General features: G+C 40.5%; 1 protein-coding gene across 1 annotated transcript in view; it reads right to left on the bottom strand.

The window, feature by feature from the left end:
• Positions 1 to 20362, bottom strand: part of Ptprr (protein tyrosine phosphatase receptor type R) — a 225366-nt gene extending 205004 nt beyond the window's left edge. The window contains exon 1 of the mRNA XM_051172962.1: positions 19908 to 20362. Coding sequence (XP_051028919.1) covers positions 19908 to 19965 — 58 coding nt within the window. The 5' untranslated portion in view covers positions 19966 to 20362. The remainder of the gene's footprint in view (positions 1 to 19907) is intronic.
• Between the last annotated feature and the right edge of the window lie 3679 nt (positions 20363 to 24041).

Genomic DNA, 24041 nt, shown 5'->3' with positions numbered 1-24041 from the left:
TAAGGTCTACTCCTTGGTAGGGCAGCCTATATCTAAAGATGGACTCCCCAGTGTATTTAAGCACCGAATACGTCTTTCTCACAACAGCAATCTTTAAATGGGATGCCCTAGAAAAGCACAACCAGGGCAAAAGTGCGACGTCTATTCCATTTTTCAGCTGTAAGGCAGTCATTCATCATTCCTGTTCTTAAGATGTTCCTCAGAGAGGGGGTGAAGAGCCACTCATCTTTCACAATCACAAAAACTTTTCTTGGACACCCAATATTGCCCAAATGAGCACTTCGTGGTTAGAAAGCTAATCTACATCTCCAACATTTCATCATCGCCATTCTCTGTTATTAAATGCCAAGAACGATAACACTGAAACCCCATTACAAATATCACAAATAATGTGTGTGTGTTTCTAAGGTTTATTTCTTTTCCAAATGCGAGGAATTCTTATTTCATCTAGAAAAGCAAAGTATAGCTCTTTCAAAGGTCATCACTATTTAGTCACCATCTTTACCAAACTGTGATATCTTAAAATTATTAAATTGTGAAATCTTCAGGTAAATGGACGAAGCTGAGAAGAATCATTTTGAGTGAGGCTAATCCAGACCTAGAATGATAAGCATCGTAGATCATTTATGATGCTATCTTTAAATTTTTAGATATTTATGCTTTTTTTGGAATATCCACAGAGGCGAGGAGCTTATTGCAGTGGCATGGCAGGTGGGATTTCAAAGTAGAAGAAATGAAAAGCAATGGTATAAAGACTTAAAGGGAATAATAGAACAGAAATGGTTAAATGGGCACAAGGGGGATTTAAAAGGCAGGTTTGAGGAAGGAATGTGGGAAGGGAAAAATAAGACCAAAGAACCATTAAAATAATATGGAAACATACTACTTACTGTACAAGCTTCCTAATGCATGTATGCACATGTGCAGGTGCATACGTGCAGGCACACATGCGTGCACACACACACACACAAAGAATTAAAATGGAGTTACCTTACAATGGGATAAAGATGCACCTATTAGATGCCACAGACAAACAAATCAAAATCCCACTGCCTCTCTTGGTGTTGTTCCCAGTGATGTCTCATAGACTTCTAAACATCATAAGCTATTGGCAATGCTATTGGTTACTCTCTAAGTAAAACCGAATTGGCCAAGAAACCACATACTTTAGTCACAGAACATGGAACTAGCAAAGCTCCATCTCTAAGGCTAGCTTTCATAGCGTTAGAAGGTGCTCTGTGTACTACTAGAAGAAGAGCAATCATCAATCTTACCCACATGCGAGTCCTATGCGTTACAATAATGGCTGACTTGGGGAGGCAGCTCACTTGTGCAACAGTGGTACAGATATCACTGGAGTAACCAACTCCAGAAGATAAAAGCCATATCAGGCACCATTGTTGGGTCAAGAACCTGTGGCTAGTTGGCCTCATGAGAGTATCTTCTCGAATTATTCTGCGAATGGACATACTACTAAATGGACTTCTAATGACTTATTATTATACACATAGGTTAAGGAGAGATGGCTCAGTGGTTAAGAGCACTGACAGCTCTTCCCGAGGACTCAGGTTCAATTCTCAGCACCCACATGGCAGTTCACATCTATCTGAAACTCCAAGATCTGATGCCCTTGCATAGACATACTCGCAGGCAAAACATCAATGCACATAAAATAAAAATAAAAATTATTTTAAAAAGAGGTATTAAAAAAACTTCTCCTAATCATCAAGAGATGATAAGCTTCTATTTGCAGTATGTGGTGAGTGACATAGAGACCCACAACTGGCCAAGGTGGAAGAAATAAGAGACTTATGGACTGTTCAACCCTAAATAGGATATCTGTATCACAACCCCTTCTCCCAAGGCTCAAGAATCATGTAGAGAAAGAAGAGAAAGGCCATAAGAGCCAGAGGCAGCAGTGGATTCAAGAAAACAGTTTCCTCTGGACATAGCAGAGCTGCTGCACAGATGAACACAGTGGCTTTTCCATGCCCTGTGTAAGGCCAAGCCAGACCAAATCCCAGCAGGAGAGCGAACATAGACACAAAGTCTTACCCCCAACAGAGATGTAATTGGCACTTGATGGAAGCTAAAAGAGCCAGAGTCAGTTTTTCTCCAAGAGTGTTTCTGCTGGTAGGTTGGCGGTGTTCCAGGGGAAGGTTATACATCCAAAACTATATGGGGAGCACAAATTAGACTTGATTGGGGAAAATAAAAAAAAGGGTACAAATCGGATACTTAGGGAAGGGGAGGTTGATTTAGGAGGAGATGGGGAGTGAGTGATGTGCAACGGGAAAAAAATCCAGTGCTAAATAACCAGTTTTTAATAGAAAGACAATGAACAGAGTAATGTAAAGCTGTCTGAGTAAGAAAGATAACAGAGTAGGAGGGAAAAAAGAAGAGCAGTTTGTGGAAGCTTAATACAAATGTCTTCAAATAAGTGTTAAAGCCTAGGAGTTAGCACAGAAATGGAGATTCTGTGGGTTTCAATGAAAAAAAAAATACATTCCAGTAACGGTATTCTAACAGATAAAAATAATTATTAGGAACACCAATAGACCACCTCTGTGAGGAACAGAGGACAGAAGAAGCCAGAAGATTTCCATTTAAAAAGATGACTTAAAGGGAACAAGAAAGCTTTAAAATATGATGATCAAAGATGTTCTATTGGGCTTTTTTTCCCACCTGAATTTATGTTTTGTCTAATTCCAATGAGCTCATTTTTGTTTTGTTTTATTATATTATTATTATCTCTTAGCCAGTCTGTTTTCTAACGGGAGACAGAAAGGGGTGGAACTGGATAGGAGGGGAAGTGTGAACAATCAGGGAGGAGGAAAGAGAGGGGAAGCCATTTATATGCATTCAATAACAAATAGTTAAAAAAAGAGGCCATAAATTTGAAGAAGAGCAGGGAGCGGAGACAAGATGGTTGTGGAGGGACAAAAAGGAAGAGAGAAATGTTTTAATTAAATTATAATCTCAAAAATAAAATAAAGTGAAAAGAGAAAAATTAAAAAGATATTCAAAGAAACAAGAGAAGAAATCAACAGTATGTGCTTACTCTTATAATTGGGAAGAAAAGTAACAATCATGGGGCCTCAACAAAAGGTATAAGGGGTGAAGTAGACACTACTGGGCGGAAAAATGGTAAACTGGGGAAATTTAGGTAATTACTCAGAAAAGAGAATAGGGAAATTTATAAATAGATGGTGACACCGAAGAGAAGGCAAGGAGATAAAGATGGCTTAGCACTTAAGAACTCATAGCAGAGGTCCCCCCTGCCCTCCTCAGCACCACTGTTACTATAACTCCAACTCCAGAGACTCTGACGTGCTCTTCTGGACTCTATGGGCATCATGAATATACATGGTGTGGGCAAAGCTCCCATCCTCGATGGTGGAGGGCGTAGGTAGGTAGGTAGATAGATAGATAGATAGATAGATATTTTGATTAAATCAAAATAAATTAAATTGAAAAAAGTAAGCTTTGGTGGCAGAGTGACTTTTCCAGTCTATGGCCACACTCCACAGCATTCACATCTGTGTGCAGTCCTCAGCTACTGAGCATACACTACATCTAATCAACAGATACGGCCAAGGTGATGGGATTTCACTGCTATGATTAGATGTTATAACAGGTTATCTCTGTGCTGCTAGAAGACTTTCTTGCTTACTTTAATAAAACAAACTGTGTTGGCCTCAGGTATGTAAGTTGGTGGCCTCTGGCCAAAGGCCAGTGAGAAACTGAGACTATGCTGCTCAAGAACTGGATCTTTCTGACATTCACATAATTGAGCTAAGAAGGATCTTTTCCCCAAACAAAGCCTCGATCTGAGATCCGAGCCCTGGAAAACATCTTACTGGCAGCCATGTGGGAGACTTTGGAGAAGGCACTAAAGCCATACTCTAGTTTATGGTCTAAAGAAACTGAGGAATACTAATATATGATCCAAACTTCAGAGTAATTGTCATGGAGCAACAGGAAAATAGTGCAGAGATGCTGAGAGACACTGAAGATAACCCATTGCTTTAAATACTGTAGTGACATAGAACATTAGAGAAAGGAGAGCATTTACAAGATTTCAGGAGAGACTGTACGCGCGCACGCACGCACGCACGCACGCACGCACACACACACACACTTCGTTTTGTTAGCTTTTGTTTTATTTTATTATGTTATTATTCTCTCCTAGCCAGTCTGTTTTCTAATGAGAGACAGGAAGGGAGTAGATATGGTCAGGAGGCAAGATGGGAAGAAATGGGGAGGAGCAGAAGGATGGGAAAACATAATCAGGATATACTGTGTGAGAAAAATCATATATGCATATGTATAGATTTCTACATGGTTACCTTGGTCATAGGAGAAAATGAATTGGAGAGAAATAACAGAATGTACAGAGATCCCATAGAGAACATTGTTGTGGGTGACAAGAGAAAACTCCAGAACAACTAATAATCAGAGGATAAAGCAAAGCTTAATTAAAAGACTACTAAGATATAAAACTGAAATAAATGGTCCATTCAATGATAGTGCTGATATTGTGGCAAGGAGCCAGAAGTGGGAATTTAAAGATAACTGGAAAAATAAATATGTGGTAGTACCTACATTTAGATAGAGAAATGTGAGTTTAGGATATTTTTATTATTTACAATTTCTATTACTGTGATAAAACACCTGACCAAAAGCAATACGCAGAGCACAGGTTTTCTTTGCCTTACACCTCCGTATCAGTGTTCCATCAATGAGCGAAGTTAGGGCAGGAACTCAAACGGGGCAGGAACCTGGAGGCAGGAGCTGATGCCGAGGCCATGGAGGGTGGCACTTACTGGTGACTTCATCACCTAGTATCTTAGTTTGCTTTCCATTGCTGTTATAAACACCATGATGAAAGCAAATTTGGGAGGCAGGGGTTTATTTGACTTAGATGTCCCAATTGGTGAGGAAAGCTGTGGCAGAAACACAGAGGCTTGGACTGAAGGAAACAGAGGAACACTGCTTACTGGCTTGTTCCTCATGGCTTCACGGCTTGCTCAGCTTTTGTTTTCTTTAATGCTACCCAGGAATGCCAACTCAGGGTTGCTACCACCTCCACTGACTTGGTTCCCTTCACACCAATCATTAATCAAGAAAATATCAGCGACTTCTCTACAGGCAATATGATAGAGCAATTTTCTGATCGAGGTCCCTTTCCTCTGATGATTGTAGCTTGTGTCCAGTTGAAGGAAAAAAAAAAAAAAAAAGAAACTGACAAGGACACCTTGCTGAGGATCAATCAAACAATCTACAGCGAGACCTAGAAGAGATCACACATAAGGTGCAAAAATCACAGGAAAAGGAAGAAAAAAATCAGAGGTTGCTGAAATATAAAAAGCATGAGAAGAGCATGGCAAGGACCAGTGTGATGAGAATTCAAGTGCAATGACCCTCATTTGCAAAGATTTACCAGATACTCAGAGGATCAAATTTCAGAGGACCAGATTTCACATGGAAAAGGCTTGGGGACAGACAGCAGGAAATCCAACATTGCAGAAACACCAAGCTAATTATCTTTTATTGGTAAGTAATATTTATACTAGTACATGATAATTGTATGACATAATGTGTTTTGATGTGACAAGCTCATGCTAGTATATAATGTACATTGATTATATTCATATGTTATATGATTTCTCCCAGATAAAAACTTTCCATCCTGCAGAGAAGCTCCTTAAGCAGTAAATTACTCAAAAGAGCTTCAGGAATTCTCTGAAAATGACCACACCCACTAGTAAGAAATAAAAGCCAAGATTCCCTCTCTGAAGAGCAGAGCCAAGCTCCAATGAGGAAGATCCCAGATGAGAAAAGTTGGACAAAAATTTCTGATACTTGACCAGTTGCCTGCAAGAAGCAGAAGCCATCAGAGCTGCCTGGAAGACGTGTTGGTCAACTGAGATACCAACCAGGCAGGAAAGGACACTCTCTAACCTGTTGCTCTGCCCACAGAACTTCAGGTTCCCAGCTTCTGTGGGGTCCCGCTCAAACTAAGGCACCAGCCAAGGACAATACAGGCAGTAAACTTTAAACCCCTACACAGATCTAGCCAATGGTCAGAACATTCTCCACAGTTGAGTGGAGAGTGGGATATGACTTTCTCACGTACTCTGGTGCCTCATATTTGACTGTGTCCCCTGGAGGGGGAGACCTGGTGGCACTCAGAGGAAGGACAGCAGGTAGCCAAGAAGAGACTTGATACCCTATGAGAATATATAGGGGGAGGTAATCCCCCTCAGGAACAGTCATAGGGGAGGGGAATAATGGGAAAATGGGGGGGGAGGAATGGGAGAATACAAGGGATGGGATAAACATTGAGATGTAACAAGAATAAATTAATAAAAAAAATAGTAACCCTAAAAAAATCTCATAGAACTAAAGATATATGATCACTCCACTTTTAGGGGAAAAAAAAGAAAAAAGTGTATATAAGTTGAGGCAAAGAGTTTTGGTAGATAGTTCTAAATTCACATACAATAAATGAAAATTAGAGTTGATGCAATATCTGAATGGGTGCAGACAGCTGCTGCCAAGCATTTTGACCTGAGTTCAGGTCCCAGGACCAACATGGCAGAAGGAGAGAGCGGACTCTCACATGTTATCCTCTCATCTATACATATACACTACCCAGACAGGGAGGGAAGGAAGGCTAAATTAATAATAATAACAATGAATCTGGAAAGAGGGCTCAGCAGTTAAGAACGTGGACTCTTTTTGCAGAGGAACCAAGTTCAGTTGCCAGAACTCATATAGAGCAACTTACAACCACCTGTAATTCCACCTCTAGGGAAATCTGTTGCCTATGAGTTTTGTGGAGACCTGAATTCACATACACAGACGCCCACATCGACATACACAGAATTTAAAATAAAATACATATTAAAAATTTACAAATTTGATATTACACTTCTTTGTTATATGAGGGATACTGCTAGGAGATGAAAAAGCTACCTACAGATTGGAAGGAAATATTTTTGAGACACATATCTGGCAATCACGATAGAAAAAGAATTCTCGAAACTCATCAACTATCAGATAAGCAATAAAAATGTGATAAAAACTTGAAAAGCATTAAAGAGGATGCCTGGATGGCAAACAAGCAAACGGAAATATGTTCAAAATTTAGTAGTCGTTAATGAATGCATACTTAAAATTATGATATAAATTTCATTTCAGAAATTCTAAATGAAAATTTCTAATAATATTCAGTACTGGAAAGGACCTAGAAATAAAAGTACTTTTTATTATAAAAACCAACATCTGCATGAGAATAACCAGTGAGCTTTGATAGTCAAAAAATTATGGATTGAAATTACCTTCTGGATATGACTTTAATAATATATGAAAAGATCTTTCACAAAGAAAAGAGAAAAAAATGTATGAAGCCACACTGATAAGACTGAATACACTGCAATTTGTTATTCCAAATTTAATGCATGTTACTTCTCAACACAGAAGGTAGAGTGGCCTTTTGAACACCCCTCAGAATAAGTCTTTGCCCTGCAAGCTTTATGTTACTGAGTTATGGCAGGAACAAAGTATGAAGCAATATTCTCAAACTCAACCCCCCAAAAAAGAGCAACCAAAACTGGCGATTGGGCTATCTGACACTTGTGTTTTAAGCATCACTATGCCTTTCCTCTCTAGAAAGGAGAGGCAAATGGGTAGCACCCGGAACTTTTCTTGGTAATGTCTACATAAAGACATGTGTCTATAAGCAGAATGGAAATTGACTTCAGTAAAAGAAATGTTGAAAATCATTTAGACAGTTTTTGCTTACTCTTGATTTTTCTCTAAAAATTCTCTTCCACACATATAAAAAAAATGACCTTTTTGGCATTTAAGGAAGCAACATGTTCAAGAAATGATAGCCTTGAATGTAAGAAGGAAAACATTAGGAAAATATCTTGAGTTGTTCTATAATTATATTGGTAATTGTCACCCCAACATCACCACAATGACAATCTTCAGTCAAAAGTAGGCATATGGCATCACTGAAACTTACACATGACAGCATCCCAAGACACGATTGTCAAGATCTATTGGGATGACTTCTCAAAGCGTAAGTCTTGCTTCTCCAATTGATCATAGTAGGAGATTGTACAGACACTTAGAAAGAGCTTGTAATGACTGTGCATGTGTGTCAAACTGTTTTTAAAGAGTTCTGTTCGCACATCTTTTTATGCCCTAACAAAACATCTACGCATATGTATATACTTGTTTGTGCATATACTTGTTCTGTATCTGGATACCAGACAACCAAATTAACAGTGTTGTTCATCCTTACAGACCAACTCCATTGCTATGAAAGAAAAAGTGAAACCAGGATTTCATAAGATAATAAAAATTGCATTTACTAAAATTGCAAACCCACATGACACTCAAAAGGCTTAAAATAGAAAGAAATCCCCATTCAGGACCACTTCCCCAGCAATCTAGCCTATAGGCCCTCAATACTAAGATGCAAAAACAGTCTCACTAGGAGGTGCTGGGCTGCTGAGCATTCCATGTGCTTGACCATATCTTATGTATCTGATTTACCTACATTAGATGTTTAAAAACAATAACAGCAGACTAACGCCTGTTTTGAGAGAGCTGGCTGTTCTCTTCTACTCAAAGGAAGACTTGAGAGTCCTACAATAAGGAATGATTTCCGTTAAAGTGCCTCTAAACTTTTCCTATGTGTCTTTTGATATAATTACTCCTCCTTGTCCTAAGCTTCCCATTAAAAAAGAAAAGCTGTTCCTATTCCCACTTCCACCCACTATAAAAACACTGGGTACCCCTCCCTTCTTCCTACATTTCTCATCCATTGAACTTTGAGAAACTCTAATGGATCGCCATCCAGGAAAAATTCAGCGGTCCTATGTGTTTGTGGCAAAATTGTAAAAAAGGCTCCTCTCATGTTTCTTGATTATCACTCAGCTTTAATGGAGTTGCTTTTTACTGGAGAAGTGTCTGTTACAGAGTGGAACACAATACAGTAAAAGCTGAACACTTTGGGACAATGACAGTTGGAATAACTCATGAAGACTACAAAACCTCAGATTATGCTGGAAGAACAATTTATATCAGCTCAGATAAAAGGAGTCAGAACTGAGTTCATTGCTTGGAGGGGTGGTTGATAGAAATGTGTGTTAAATTCAAAAGAAATGGTACCCAAGGACCAAGATCTGCCCTCTTGGAGAAAGCCAGAGTACTAGTGGGTAAGGCTAGAACTGTTTTCAGGCAGAAAAATAGAAATTTCTCCTATTTTTTAGATTAGGATAAAAAGTAACCTATTGTTTCTATAGCAAAACCCCCTACTTCCTCAAGAAACTGGTCTCCAATGTTAAAACATAGTATCTGTTCTAAGAACAGTGTTCATAGCAGGTGAAGAGTTAGTTTTAAACAGGGCTGAAGAGATGGCTTAGTGGGTGAGAACACTTGCTACCAAGACCCAAGATCCATCCATCAGACCCACATGGCAGAGAACTAATCCCCACAAGTTGCTTTCTGGTGTCCATTGGCACACTGTGACACACACACACACACACACACACATGCACACATACACACACACACTGAATGCACAAACAATAAAGAAACCAAAAATAGGAAAACATAGACATTAAAATCTTGTCGTCTTAAGAAAAATGCAGTGCTATAAACACCCAGTACAAGAGGAAAGGATGAATGAGGTCCTTAATTGGCTTCTGGAAGAGATAGATACTCTTCTTTGTCCACAGATAAAAATTGGAGAAACAACTAGGCAGTGATGGCGCACACTTTAATCCCAGCACTCGAGAGGCAGAGACAGGCGGATCTGTGAGTTCAAGGCCAGCCTGGTCTACAAAATGAGTTCCAGGACAGTCAGGGCTACAGAGAAACCTTGTCTCAAAAAAAACAAAACAAAAAACAAAAAAACAAAAACAAAAAACAGAAAGAAAAAAAATTGTGCCAGGCTTGGTGGTGCACATCTTTAATCCCAGCACTGGGGAGGCAGAAGCAGGTGGATCTCTGTGAGTTTGAGGCCAGCCTGGTCTACAAAGCAAGTCCAAGACAGCCAAGGCTACACAGAGGAACCTTGTCTCGAAAAACCAAAAAAAAATTTTTTTTTAATTGGAGAAACACTTATTAGACACACTAGGCTACACTTCTGTTACACTGTATCCTATACACTCCCTATCTGAATGCTAATAAGCTAAGGTAGCGCTCTTTGATGACTTTAGTAATCTGAAGCTTTCTAGGGAAGGGCTACATTGCCAGCAATGATGCAATTTAACTGAAAGTGAGAGATAAAAACAATGTTCAGATAGACAGTAAGCTTGAGCACAGAGCCCTGGAGGGCAAACTTGTAGACAACAGAATTTAGGAGAAGGAGGAGGCTGTTGTCCCTGAAAGCTGATATCGCAGACTGAAAGATGGAGGACCAGCATAGTACAGACAAGGACTGGAAGGCAGTGGCTTTATGCCCAACATGATTTCCTAACAGACTTAGGTGAGCTGGCCTCAGATGGGAACGCAATGCCCGACTCTCAGATTATATACTGGAAAACTTTGACTGGTCCTTTCCCCACCATATACACCTAATAAACATGGGCAGGATCTTCAAACTTGAATGTGTACACAATGCCAGAACACAGAGTTATCAAGGCATGCTCATGACTTTTGAGATGCTAAGCTTTCATTTGTATTATTCACGGAAATACTTTTTAAATGGACCTAAGGCTGCTAGAAAAGATACAGGGAATTACCATTTTATGTTTACCTAAAGTGGCATATAATGCATATAAGTACACTTGCAGACAGAAGAGGGGAGATCCTTAGAGCCCTGATGGCAGCCTTGGTCATTGCTAAAACTTCTTACATTGTGTGTCTTCAGAGAGGCTGTAAGAGATAACTTCTAAAAGAGTCTGGCTTATCCACCAAGCAAAACAACGCATCAGAACTAGTTATTTCAGATTTGCGGTAGTAATGTGTTACACACTTTCCAGTCACCATCAGATAAACCAAAAGTAAATTAGTGTCTCACATCTTGGTATGTGGGACTTTTCTGAACACATGATGTTGGAGACAACTTTCAGACAAAAGACTTACGGCAAATGTTGGGAGACAGATTTGGGGATCAAGAGATGTTTTAGCCTTGGTGCTTCATGGTTCATTTCAAATCTGCTTCTGTGTCCAGGTTCATGTGTGTAGTAGGCGTCCTCTCTCCAGCCTTAATCAAATAATGCATAAAATCTACATGGCTCTTATTAAAATAGTACCGGCTTTTATTTTCCTTCCCCCCCCCCCCGAGACAAGGTCTCTCTGTGTAGCCTTGGCTGTCCTGGGCTCACTTTGTAGACCAGGCTGGCCTTGAACTCACAGTGATCCACCTGCCTCTGCCTCCCTAGTGCTGAGATTAAAGGCGTGCGCCACCACGCCCAGCTAGTACCGGCTTTTATACGTTTTCCCATTTAATTCTTTTTTCTTTTTAAAAATTTCAAGACAGTGTTTCTCACGTAGTCCTGGCTGTCCTGGACTCGCATTGTAGATGTGGCTGGCCTTGAACTCAGAGATCCACCTACCTCTGTCTCCTAAGTGCTGGGATTACAGGCATGCGCCACCATGGCATCCTGCAATAAGCCATCAATTTTCTCTTTTTCTCTTTCTTTATTCATGCTATGTTATTTTTCTCCCAGGAAGAACCAGGAAAAGAAAAATGAAATCCATCCAAAATCAAGAACATAGTGTAAATTGCTTATCATTTAAAAATTTACCTTTATATTAATGAGCTAATGATCTTTCAACCCCATTTAAGTGGTATTGTGTTTGGCATACCCCATAACATTCATTTTTCACCAGATAAATAAAAGTCACACAGTGATGGATGCTGACTACTTATGCACAGGGCATCATGCTCTGCCATATATTGAAATAGCCACTGGGTCTTGTTTTTCTGTATATATTGATTTCAGGTCACAGTCATTCTGGGTTGCTTTTCTTGTATTTGTTAAGTGTTCCTTCCCAAAGAACTTCTAGTCCTTTAAGATTATCTTAAATCTTTTTCTCTTAGAAAATTGACAATGCTTTACAGTCAAACTAAGAAAAAAACCTCATATCCAATTGAACAGGGCATTCGCCCCAGTGAGACATATTGATCTAGGATTGCTTTGTGTAAATGATTAGTTTTGCTTTGCTGCTGGCCCATGCAGCTGCGTTTTTAATTACTATCACTATCTTAGTATAATAAACATCAAATGAGATTTGATTATGAAGAAAGTCTAAATAGTCATTACGAGTAAAAATTATTTAGATGAAAAGTCCTAATGTTCATAATATAAATTAGCTAGTTGTCTTTCTGTGGGAAATATCATTACTATAATAGAAACTTACAGTAATATTATATGGTACAGACAAGTCAGAAGTTTTTATTCTAACATAACAGTTTACTATTAATTTTTTTCTCTTGAAAAACTATGGGGAAACAACCAGTGACATTATAAGTTTTTCAACATTTGTAAGCACTTGGATCTCTCAAAATCCCCTTCTAAAGGAATGTGGGATTTCTCTCTCTTTGAATTTGTCTCCACAAAATAGCTTTCCATAGATGTAACAGTAAGCTTACCCAAAACTACATTACCCATGCCACAATGAATATTAGTGGTGGTTAAGTGGAATTTTATGTGTGATCTTATGATTACTTACGTATTTACTTATTTATTTAGTCTTTTTTCAAGCCAGGGTTTCTCTGTGTAGCCTTATCTGTCCTAGATTCACTTTGTAGACCAGGCTAGCCTCAAACTCACAGAAATCCACCTGCCTCTCCCTGTCAGAGTGCTGGGATTATAAGTGTGCACCACTGAACCTGGCCCTTATAGTCTTTTAAAAGTGACTTTTTTATAATTCATAAAACAAATTCCGTTATGATATATGTGTTTTCCATTAAAATGTGATTGAAAATAATTTCGTAAAGCTGCTTATATATAAACTGAGAGAAGGAAAAATTACCCAACCACCCAACTGCTCAGACATTTTATTCCTGTATTCTTGTTTGAGGCAGGAAAAGAGGTTTAGAGTAATTTTTCCTTTTCATATTGATTTTGAATATGAACAGCATTCATACTTCCTCCAACAAACAAAGATAATCAGTTGATAATTAGAACTAGAAGTAAAAAGTATATTTCTTAGTGCCTAATTCTTTTCCTGTGTTTGTTATCTGATGCCTTGATTTTTTAAATGAAATTATCTTGACTACTACTAGTGATCTGGGAGAAGATCATCATCACACAATGACTGTATAAATCATACTATAAATTTGGAAAACAAACACTCTATTTATAAATCAAGCCTGTTACATATCCACTTCTTTGTTGTGAATAAATATAAATTCAATAGCAGGAATACTAAATTCTCCTATTTATGTTCATAAAATGATATATAATCTATTAGTTGGTATCAATTTGCCATCATTATATCACCACATATACTCCGAACATATTCATTTATTCATCTAAAATTTATTGATAGAATAGCAAACAACAAGGAAAATTATAGGAAGTAGGTACGCAAAAGTAACAATTACAATTCTAGTTTTCTTTAACACTGGTTTGCTGCATTCATAAAGGAAGGCACCTGCCTATGAGGAAAATATAGGCAAGCTGCTTGAATAAGGCAGAATATCAAGGAAAGGTTCAAAGTAAGCAATGTCTCATCAAAAACCGAAGTTATAATAAAAGTTATCCAGAAAACAAAATAGAATAGATAGTTAAGAAAAAAGAAATAACATGTGAAAAGGAGGTGAAATATGTCAGTAATGGAATTTGGTCATAATATGACAATAGTGTGGAATAGGAAGAATGAGAGATAGTAAGTCTAAGGTTAGGAAAAATCTGATTGAAAAATATTTCATCATGCCTGTGCATTTGGATTTTATTGCAAGTAAAGGAAAAAAGCAACAGCATTGTTAGATAATTTTATAAAGAGACAAGTATGTTTTTAGACTTTATCTAGGACATTATGAAGAAGTTTGATAATTTTTTTAAATAATAAGGACCCATCTCAAGGCAGTGGCATGAGCATGGATGGGAGAAGACCTGACTTCAAAGACAGAGAATCTTGAGGATAAAAGCAGTGTAGAAAGGGTGTTGTGATTTGAGCATAAAATGTCCCCACAGGCGCCTGTGTTTGAATGCTTGGCCTCCAGCGGGGGGAGCTGCTGGGGATGGTGATGAGATGTTGTTTATGCAGGGGAGCCTTGCTGGAGGAAGCAGTTTACTGGACAGGCCTTGAGGTTTTATACCCTGGTTCCACTTCTTGTTCCCTGTCTGCCTCTTGAGTGGAAACACGATGTGATCAGTCTTTCTTCTGCTCCTACTGTAATGCCTTCCCAACTATAATAGCCTGTATCTCCTAAAACTGTAAACTAAATACCTATCTATTCCTTAAATTGCTTCTTGTCCTGTATTTTGTTACAGCAATGGTCAAATTAACACAAGCTTTCTAGGGTGAGTCGTTGGTTTTAGGCTTAGGTGATGGGGATCTTGGCATTATTCTCTGTGACGTGGAAGGTTAACAATAGAGAAATTATAAAGTCGTGTGTGGAGTATAAACAGTTGGATATTACATTCTTATAAAGTACCTGATGAGTCTAGGTAATGATAAACAGCAGTACTAGAGTTCAGGAGAGATGTCTGAGCTAGAAGTGTGGACTTGGGGATCTCTGATACATAGCCCTGAATCTAATTAGCCAATGAAATTAAGTAGAAAAATAACAAAAGGAGTTTCTTGAAAATAGCAACCATTGAATAATTCCCAGAAGTTAGAAACATTTATGCTAAGCACTTCCTTGTTCTGTAGCAGTTTTCTCTGAGATTGAAACATTCTATCCTGCAGGGAAGCTCTTTAAACTAGAAAAGAAACAACTCAAAATAGTTTCAGGAAGTTTCTGGAACTGACCAGATTTACTAGGCCCCCTCCCTCTCCCCCTCAAACACACCAAGCTACAATAAAAATAAAAATAAAAAATAAAAAAGATTCTGAGACCAGGACCAGCTGCCCATAAGAATCAGAGACCAGCAGGCTTCCTGGAAAAGGCTTTAATTAACTAAGTCACTTGAAAATCTCTCTACCACTCTCCGGCCTGTTGTAGTTCAGGGTGCAGTATGATCCGGGTTCCAAGCTTCTGTGAGCTGTCATCCATACCAGAGTGGTCTTTGGTGATGTAGCTGTCTTTGAGTTACGCCTTCTTCTGTAAGTAATCCCTCAATCATATTTAAGTGAGACCCCAAAACCTCATTGACTCACCAAATTGGACTTTGAAAGTATTTGTACTTTGGTCTGTTGTAGGCTTTCTATCTGAGGTGAGTAGAGGTGTGTGTTGAATCTCCCCTTGGAAAAATCTAATCACACAACACTAGCTTCTAGACAGGACATGATCTCTGATAGATATAGCCAAAACAAGATAGATTAGGAACCCTCAAAAGGCTTGTACTGCCATGTAGAGAAGGGAGCATAATAAACACAATAAGAAAAATATATTTATGATAAGCGCTATGACCTCTGGGAGTAAGGCTGAGGAACAGACAGCATCAATTTGAGAGAGGGGAGTATGAAGGGAGCTAAGAGAAAAAGTCCCACTAAAAAAGGTAACATTTTAATAAAGACCACCCTCTAAAATCACAGATATATTAGCCCATGAAATGGCTTTCCTTGGTGAAGGAGAAAATATGCAAGGTATGTCCATTTTCTAGGAACACAGAGACCAATATGAGCAGAGATAAATGGAAAGAGGAAAGCAGTGGGTGGTTCATGTGAAAACAACAGAGGAGGAAAACGCAGCCGAACTTGAGTATTGTAAGGATCGTGTTGGGTTTGAGTAATCTTTGATTTTGGATTACGAAGGGGGTACTATATCATCTTAAAAATAGCTCATATTATTTTCCCACTAGTCTGCTCATTTTCTTGAGCATACCATCGCTGCAAATGACTTCCTAGCTCCTTATGGCTCCATGAACTCTGTCCTTCTGGAAGACTAGATACGTTTGCTAAGTAATTCTCAGAGAGTGAAGGGACACCTTTGAGACACACCCTGAAGAAGTGTGTGTCGTCCAGAAAGTACAGCAGCAAGGACAAGGTGGCAATCTGAATCTGAAGTCACCCTTTCCAGTGCTGAGGACAGTGTCTCAGTCTCTTATTATCATAACATTCAGGTGCAAGAAAAAAAAAATAAGATTTTAGGTGATAATTTTTTTAAGGCTAGCACAAGAAATGTACTTGTTGGCACTGAAAATATTACTACATTAACATAGTATCATCAAGCAAAATATGACTCATTGGGCAAAGAGTGAGAGGGAGGATTGATGTAAATGAGGTGTCTGCGAGTCTCCTGGGTGATTATTCTTTAAGCAATTTTCTCATTGGCTTGCTTTTAGCTGCCCCTTGGATGTAGATGATGTGGGCTTTTAAACTGGAATGTATTTGTTACATTCAATCCCAGAAGGTGTGAAAGTTAAGGAAGGAGGATCTGTCACCTCTACCTCAACGATGTCCTATTCTATTAGAATCAGTTTTGCCTAGGTTTCCAGCAACTACTTTATGATGACAGAAATTATGGCATCTTAGAATGCTCCATAAATGGGAGAGATTGGCTGCTGGGATGGGGTGTAAGTGGGCACTTGAATTTTATGTATATAGTAATAGTCCTATGCGCCTGTTTTTTTTTTTTCTTCCAGACTATGTTGTCGGTTGTCACTACTGTATTTTGTTATCCTTGCCTGTAAGATGAGCAACTGGATGGACAGTAAGTATAAGTTGTTTCTTCAGATCTGTAGCAATTAGCCGTCACATGGCATGCAACTTCTCTGTCAAAGCTATGGGCTTAGCAGCTCTTTAGGATTGTGTTAGCCAGGAATGACAGCTGCACTGGACTTTATGGGCCACAGTTCTTCCTCCTATTGAGCTTGTCAGGACTCAGGGTCACTATGCCGTAGGCAACTATCCCAAGTAAGTGGAGATGGCACTCATGTTGAAAGTAATTTGCAGCCTTGTCATTAGAGATGTAGTTATGCCTCAGGCAGCAATCCCCAGACAACTGAGAACACTCATATCCCACATCCCATCCCATTATTTAATTTATTCCATTTCTGAAGCATTCTAAGATACCATCATTTCTGCCACCATAAAGTATTTTCTGGTGATATGGGTATAACTGACATGGATCAACTAACCCTTTAACCAGGCAGCTAAAATGTATAGACACCACAGACATTTTAAAAAATAAAGTCAGCCTACGCCCTGGTAGCATGGCTCTCTTTCCAGGAGATAAACTCAGAGATTCAACAAGTAAAAGGCTTGCGGGCTTCTTAATCTTTGTTCTCCTAGCCACTTATTTTCTTATTACCTATATCTGTGGAAGCATAGATCAAGAAATCTATGTTTATATGAATCCCGATGGAAAGTTCGAACAGTATTATTAGATAACTGTGATGCATTTTAATCTGATGACAGCTTGTGACCCACAAATGCTGTTTAAAATCAAAGTGAATCCAAAGTGAAACTAGAAAGACAACTACAATATCAGACCTGCAATCTGCGTTGACAAAGCACTGTTCCAAAGCACTGTGTTAAATACAAATAGCCTACTGTAATTGGGATCTGAAATATAAAGCAAGTCACCTTTTGCCCTATGAAACTAACAGTGGCTGAATATTCTTTCTTTCTTTCTTTCTTTTTTAGTTAAGAAACTACTCTGATCTACACAATGGACAGGACATTCTCCACAGTTAGGTGGAGAGTGGGGACTGACTTTGACATGAACTCTGGTGTCACATATTTGACCACCTTCCCTTGGTGGGGAGGCTTGGTGGCACTCAAAGAAAGAATAAGCAGGCTACCAATATGAGACTTCATAGCCTATGACCATATAGTGGGGGAGGAGGTCCCCCTCTGTCATAGACCTAGGGGAGTGAAAGCAGGAGGGAGGAAGGAAGGATACAAGTGATGGGATAACAACTGAGTTGTTGTCTGAATAAATTAATAAAATTAAAATTAAAAATTAAAAAAAAGAAGCTGAAGTACAGGGCGTTTGCTTTGACTTGGCACCACAAACTTTGGTGAAACTTCAGACACTATCTAGGGAAGCAGGCTTCTAGGTTTTGCTCCTGATGAACAAAAGTCCACTACTTTTGTCATCCTCTGGGTTCATCTATAATAAATTAGAATTGTTTCCTACATGCATAATATAAAGTCTATTTGTAACCCTAAGCTTATAACTATATAATATGCATTAATTACAACTTTTGACATTTGTCTAACTATAACTTTCAAAAGTAACTATAGTGATGCCTTTTTATATCAAATAATTAATTACTTAACTTAGTAGCAGTGAAAACTTCTTTGGTAATGGTTATTTTTGTCAGCTGTAGCATTAAATAAACTGGGTATAAAACAATACCAGTGTTTGTGTTTTCATTTTCTATTTTAACATTAAATAATTGTTATGTGGCAATGAAGTGATTCATTACAGTTGTTAGCAGATAATTTAATAACCAAGTCATAGCTTTCTCTGCCTCTAGTTTTCAAGATACCAAAGACCCACTGAAACCCCCACAATGTAATATTGTAATTATAATAATTAACATGAATACTTAATTATAGCTTTATTGTTCCTATACATCGTTTTTTCTAAATGCATTTTTTTCACAATGCATTTAAAAAACAATAGTTAGGACAAGAAAGTACTATATTTCACTCTCATTACTGTGTACATGGAGAAAAGCATTCATTCCCTTAAACAACTATCACAGGATTACATTTCCCATCTCTCTCTCTCTCTCTCTCTCTCTCTCTCTCTCTCTCTCTGTGTGTGTGTGTGTGTGTGTGTGTGTGTGTGTGTATGTGTGTGTATGTTTATGGTCACAGTACACACTAACATAATATACTCCCAGTCAGTGTACTTAGAGAAATGAATGCTTGTGAACTAAACTCAAGAAAAGCCATTTTCTTGTTACAGGGCTACTGCATGGACAACTGCGGTCACAGCGGGGTTCATAAAACCTCTCTGCCATGTTTTATTTTGGTTCACGTGTGTGTGAAAACCATACAGGATGCAGTCCAGCAAGCCTGTCCTCTGTATTAGAGGAGACAGGTAACACTGACTATAAAATTCCTGGGCACTTTATCAGGTTTGCATTCCTAGGCTAGATACTTATTCTTGTGTCGAATTTATTTTTATATGGTTGCACTTTAGCTGTCTCTCATCAAACCCATCCCTGGGGAGACAGTGATAACCCCTAGGTTTCTAAGTGTGGTTGGGCTTTTCTTTACTGACTGCGGATACTGACCATGGTGCTGAAATAGAGAAGAGGCTCGTATTTGAAACCTTCCCTTACTCTTATTGGTTCAGAAAATTCGAGTGACAAGAGCTGGGGCCAAATCAGCCTGGAACAGCACTGTTAATAAACCCTACATTTGGCTCTTAGGGGCGCAGACGTAGTCCATCAGGTTAAAGACAGGGTACCCCTGTGAGCGCTCGCTCGCTAAACCGGGAGACCTTGTGGATGTAGCCGCTGCAGTAGAAAGGTCTCCATCCAGCAGGATGTCTCCTCTCTCTTCCAGTAAAATGTGCAAGCAAGAGCAAAGCCTAGAAGCTCAAGTAGGGAAGCCCGATGGAGGGGAAAGCTAACCTATATTCACACTTAAAATGTTCACTCTTAGTCTTGCAAGATAAAGAAAAAGCAGGAGCCGATTTTAGCGTTAAGTTTTCAGCCCCAGCTTTCCAACAGGTGCACGCTCTCACCCCTTAATACTATCCCAAACCTTCTTCTGCTAGGCAAGCTTTGCCTGGAGTCCTAAGCATATGCTGTTTCCCATCTCATCCTCGGCTTCATCTCTGAGCAGCAGCAAGCCCTTACCTGCAGCGTGAAGACTGAGCAGCAGGCACAGTGCAGGGAAGCCGACTGCCCTCCTCATAGTGTGCGCATTGAGGGGCGGAGGAGAAACTCCGCCGCGACTCCACTCCAGGCAAAGTGCTACTGGAGAGAACCACTGCCAAGAGTCCTCTGATCCTGTGCATCCGATGACAGGGTCCTCGGCTGGGGTTCGCAGGGCGGTCTGTGGCGCGCCGAGGGAACCGAGCACTGGCTTCACCACCCTTAAAGGATGGAGAGGTGGAGAGTAGGATGCTGCCAGTGATGAGGTTGGTGGAGGCAAGGGTCTCGGAGGAGGCGAGAGCTTGGCCTCCTGGAAGCCTGCATCCGGCAGTGACAGTGGGGTGGACTCCAGTGCCAGCCTCCGAGCCAGGCAGCGCCTCTGCTGCCAGTGCAGCTAGCAGCAGCCCGACACGCCAGAGGCACTGAGCATGCCCAGCACCAGCCCAGGCTCGGGAGTTTCAAATCGAAATTCCACCTCTCCGGGTCTTAGCTGAAGCTGAGAGGAGAGCAAACTCCACGGGGGGAGGTGGGGAGGAAGGGGGCTATAGGCAAGCTACAGGGGCCGGGTTCCTCCTAAATCAGGGCAGTGGGGAGGAGTGGAGTGGGGCGTGGGGCGGGAAGAGGCGGGGCCACGTCTACAGAAACCCAAGGAGGTGAGCCTGGAGGGAACCATCCATCTGGTCCTTCCTCAGATCTTGATTTACCTTTGACTCAGGTCACTGTTGGGATTAAGTGTTTGTAGGCAGACCAGCTTCCCACTGAAGCATAGGCTAGCAGTGAGTTCCAGCCGGCTTGGGCCAGAGCTCCCATTCACAGCTTTGTATAGGTTAGCTGGGTATTCTGAGAGCGCCCCCTACCTGCCAGCTAGCTTACCCCACGCTTCTTTCTCCCAATACTTGCACTTGCACTAGATTCCAGCCCTGAAGTATATGACCAAAGTGCCTGAAACCAGGGAGGTCAGACTTCCAAGGTAGGGAAGCACCCCCGTGTAAATTAAAGGAAAAGAATGGCCTTTGGTGTTTTATGGGAATGATTGTCTAAGCGTCTATCGTTTAATTTAAAAATTTTAATGTATATGGGCACTTTGCTTGCATGCACGTCTCCTGTGCCTCGCGCCCTTGGTGGTCAAAAGAAGTCGTCAGAAGCCTAGACCTGGAGTTATGGAGGGCTGCGAGCTGCCGTGTGGGCGCAAGGAATAAGACCTGGGTCTTCTGGAAAAGTAAGCAGTGCTCTTAACAGCTGAGCCACTCCTGCCTTTTCGTCTCAAGTGGACTTCTCTGCTCCACATCTGTGTCTTTAATGAGGCCACCACAGTGCACAAACTAACATGTGTGCTTTTAATCCCTGTATCTGTGTCCTTAGGGTGGAGATCCATATCAATCTAGCCACTAACTACTCTAAGCCAAAACCTCCCTCAGCCAGGGGCCCTTCAGGACTGTTGTCTGTTTCTGCCCGCGGCTTATGCTGCTGCCTCTCGGCCAATGGGCCTCTCTTGGACCACTACCACAGCAGGGCTTACACAGGTCTAAACTTGCTCTGGAAAGCTCCGGAGGAACCCGAGATTACAGTGTTCCTCCTCTTGCCAGCTCACTGAGCACGGCCATATTTTTGTCCTCAGACAGTTCATTTATCTGTGGCACATATTCCACCACCTGCAGGCTCCCTGAGAACCTCTACATTTTGCATTAACGGAAATTGAATAAAGTTGTGCCAGCCAAATAAGAGGTAGTATAACTGCTCATTGAATCGAGCCGCCTATCTCCTTCCGTGCTTCCTTCCTGCGCGCCCTGAGGACTGAGGCGCCTAATGTGAGACAACATCAGCAACAGATCCTAAATCAGGCTGGACCTCAAGGGGCCTGAGTGCCCAGGCCACGCCATCTATTACTTTTATAACTTATTTTATGTCTGACAGACAAGATCAGGAGTTGCACTCTAACAGGTAGAGCGAGAGCAAGATGACATGTATTTTTAATACCTTACCAGGCTTTCTCTCCTAAAAATAGAGGCACAGGAAGCTTCGCTATTGCAGCTTCTTCAGTTGCTCCTGTGGGTTCGGCGGGCTCCGCACCCGTGGGCTAGAGTTTCACTCAAAATGTATTAAGCCACAGCTTTCCCCTTACAGCGGAGGCTCCAGTTCTAAGTTCTCCCTTACCACGTCACTTTCTGATAAATAGGCTTACTTATATTTCTATAGTTTACGTTCTCTCGCCCACTCCTTTGGCCCCAGGATATAATCTCTAGAATGACAGAGACTTTTGACAGCTTTATTCACTTTATGTTTCCTGACCGCCAGAGCAACGCCTCATCCAGCATCCATCTCCCAGATACAGTACACACCCGTGCTCGGTGGTAAGAGGAGAGAGATCCATCTTAGCTAAGATTCCTCGTATCAGAGCTGTTGCATGAATGGAGTCTGGTGGGAAATAAGTTCGGTGTATTCGCAGAAGCTCTGTGTCTCCCTAATTTTATTCCTCTCTATAATAATTTTCAAAATTACATGACTCTCCAAGAAGACAACATTGCTACAGCAATGAAGCCATGCAGTAGCTATGCCTAGAACATTTTGCTTTTCCATAGATAATTTCAACCTTTATTTGGGGGGGGAGGTAGATTTAAATTTTCAATTAATATAATTGGTTATGACTTTGCCAGCAAGCAGCCTGCTAGCAATGTACTTTGCCTAGGGGCTATAGGAAGCTGAATGAAAAACCACATGGAAATCTCTTTAACAGGAAAAAAATTTTTTCCAATTTGACTAGAGTAGTTCAGAATTGTAAAAATAACCCTGGCTGAGCTGTTATTTTTGGCGCCTGGTTATTCATTATTACTTTATTACTCAAATAAAGGAAAAATGGGGGGACAAGAATGATGGCCCCAGCACCTACTTTGGGTAGCTCATGACCACCAGTAATTTCACCTCCAGGGGACCTGTTGTCCTGTTCTGTCCTCCAAGAGCACCTGTACATAACACATGGCACACACATGAATAAAGTAAATATTTTTTAAATTAAAAATGTTTTTTTCCTCCAGTATATTCTGATCATGGTTTTCCCTTCTTCATATCCTTTCCACCTCCCCACCCACCCAACTCCACCCTTCTTTCTGTCTCTCTTTAGAAAACTAATCTGAAAAAAAAAATGCAGAAGAATTTCTCTCTCTCTCTGTCTCTCTCTGTCTCTCTGTCTCTGTCTCTCTCTGTCTGTCTCTGTCTCTGTCTCTGTCTCTGTCTCTCTCTCTCTCTTTCTCTCTGTGTGTGTGTGTGTGTCTGTAACATAAAAATGCGAAGTTGGGAAACATAATATACAAAATATACAAGCAAAGGACCATTAAGATAACAATAAGAAGTCCAAACAAAGCAATATGGTGGGGGGAAGCTATAAAAATGTCATTGAGTTTTGTAGCCATCTACTGTTGGGTGTGGGCCCTACTCTTAAATGTGGTTTACATACCCATGAGGCTCCACTGGGGGGAAAACTTTTGTTTTTCAAGACAGAGTTTCTCTGTGTAGCCCTGGCTGTCTTGGAACACCCTCTGTAGACTAAGCTGCCCTTAAACTCCCATAGATATTCCTCATAGACAGGCCTGCATCAGCTTCCCAAGTGCTGGGATTAAAGACTTGCACCATAACAGCCTGGAAATACTAATTTTTCTTTTGCAAGCACTTGCAAATTGGAGATAGATTCTTGGTTACATATGAGAGCTCTTGTCCACTTTCTCTTCTCAGTGCTGGGACCCGTTTGGCTTGAACCTCTGCAGGCCCTGTGCATGCTGCCACATCTGTGTGAGTTCGTGTGTGCCTCAGGCCTTTTGCATCAAGAAGACACTGTTTCCTTGGCACCGTCTATCCCCTCTGGGTCTTATAACCTTTCTGTCTACTCTTCCATGTGCAAGCCCTGATGGGAGGGGTTTGATGGAGACATTCCGTTTAGGAAGGTCTCTCATATTGTGCACATTTCCAGTTGTGTGTCTCTGTATTTGCTCCCCCCCCACCCCCCGTCTGGTGCAAAAGGAAGCCTCTCTGATGACTGCTAAGCAAGACACTGATCCATGGGTGCAGCAGAATGTTGTCAGAAGTCATTTTATTGATACATTCCTTTAGAATAACAGATGTAGT

The sequence above is a fragment of the Acomys russatus genome, chromosome 31, assembly GCF_903995435.1.
Source record: "Acomys russatus chromosome 31, mAcoRus1.1, whole genome shotgun sequence".
Lineage (NCBI taxonomy): Eukaryota > Metazoa > Chordata > Mammalia > Rodentia > Muridae > Acomys > Acomys russatus.
The sequence above is the reverse complement of the archived record's forward strand: the minus strand, read 5'-3'. Positions and strand labels throughout refer to the sequence as shown.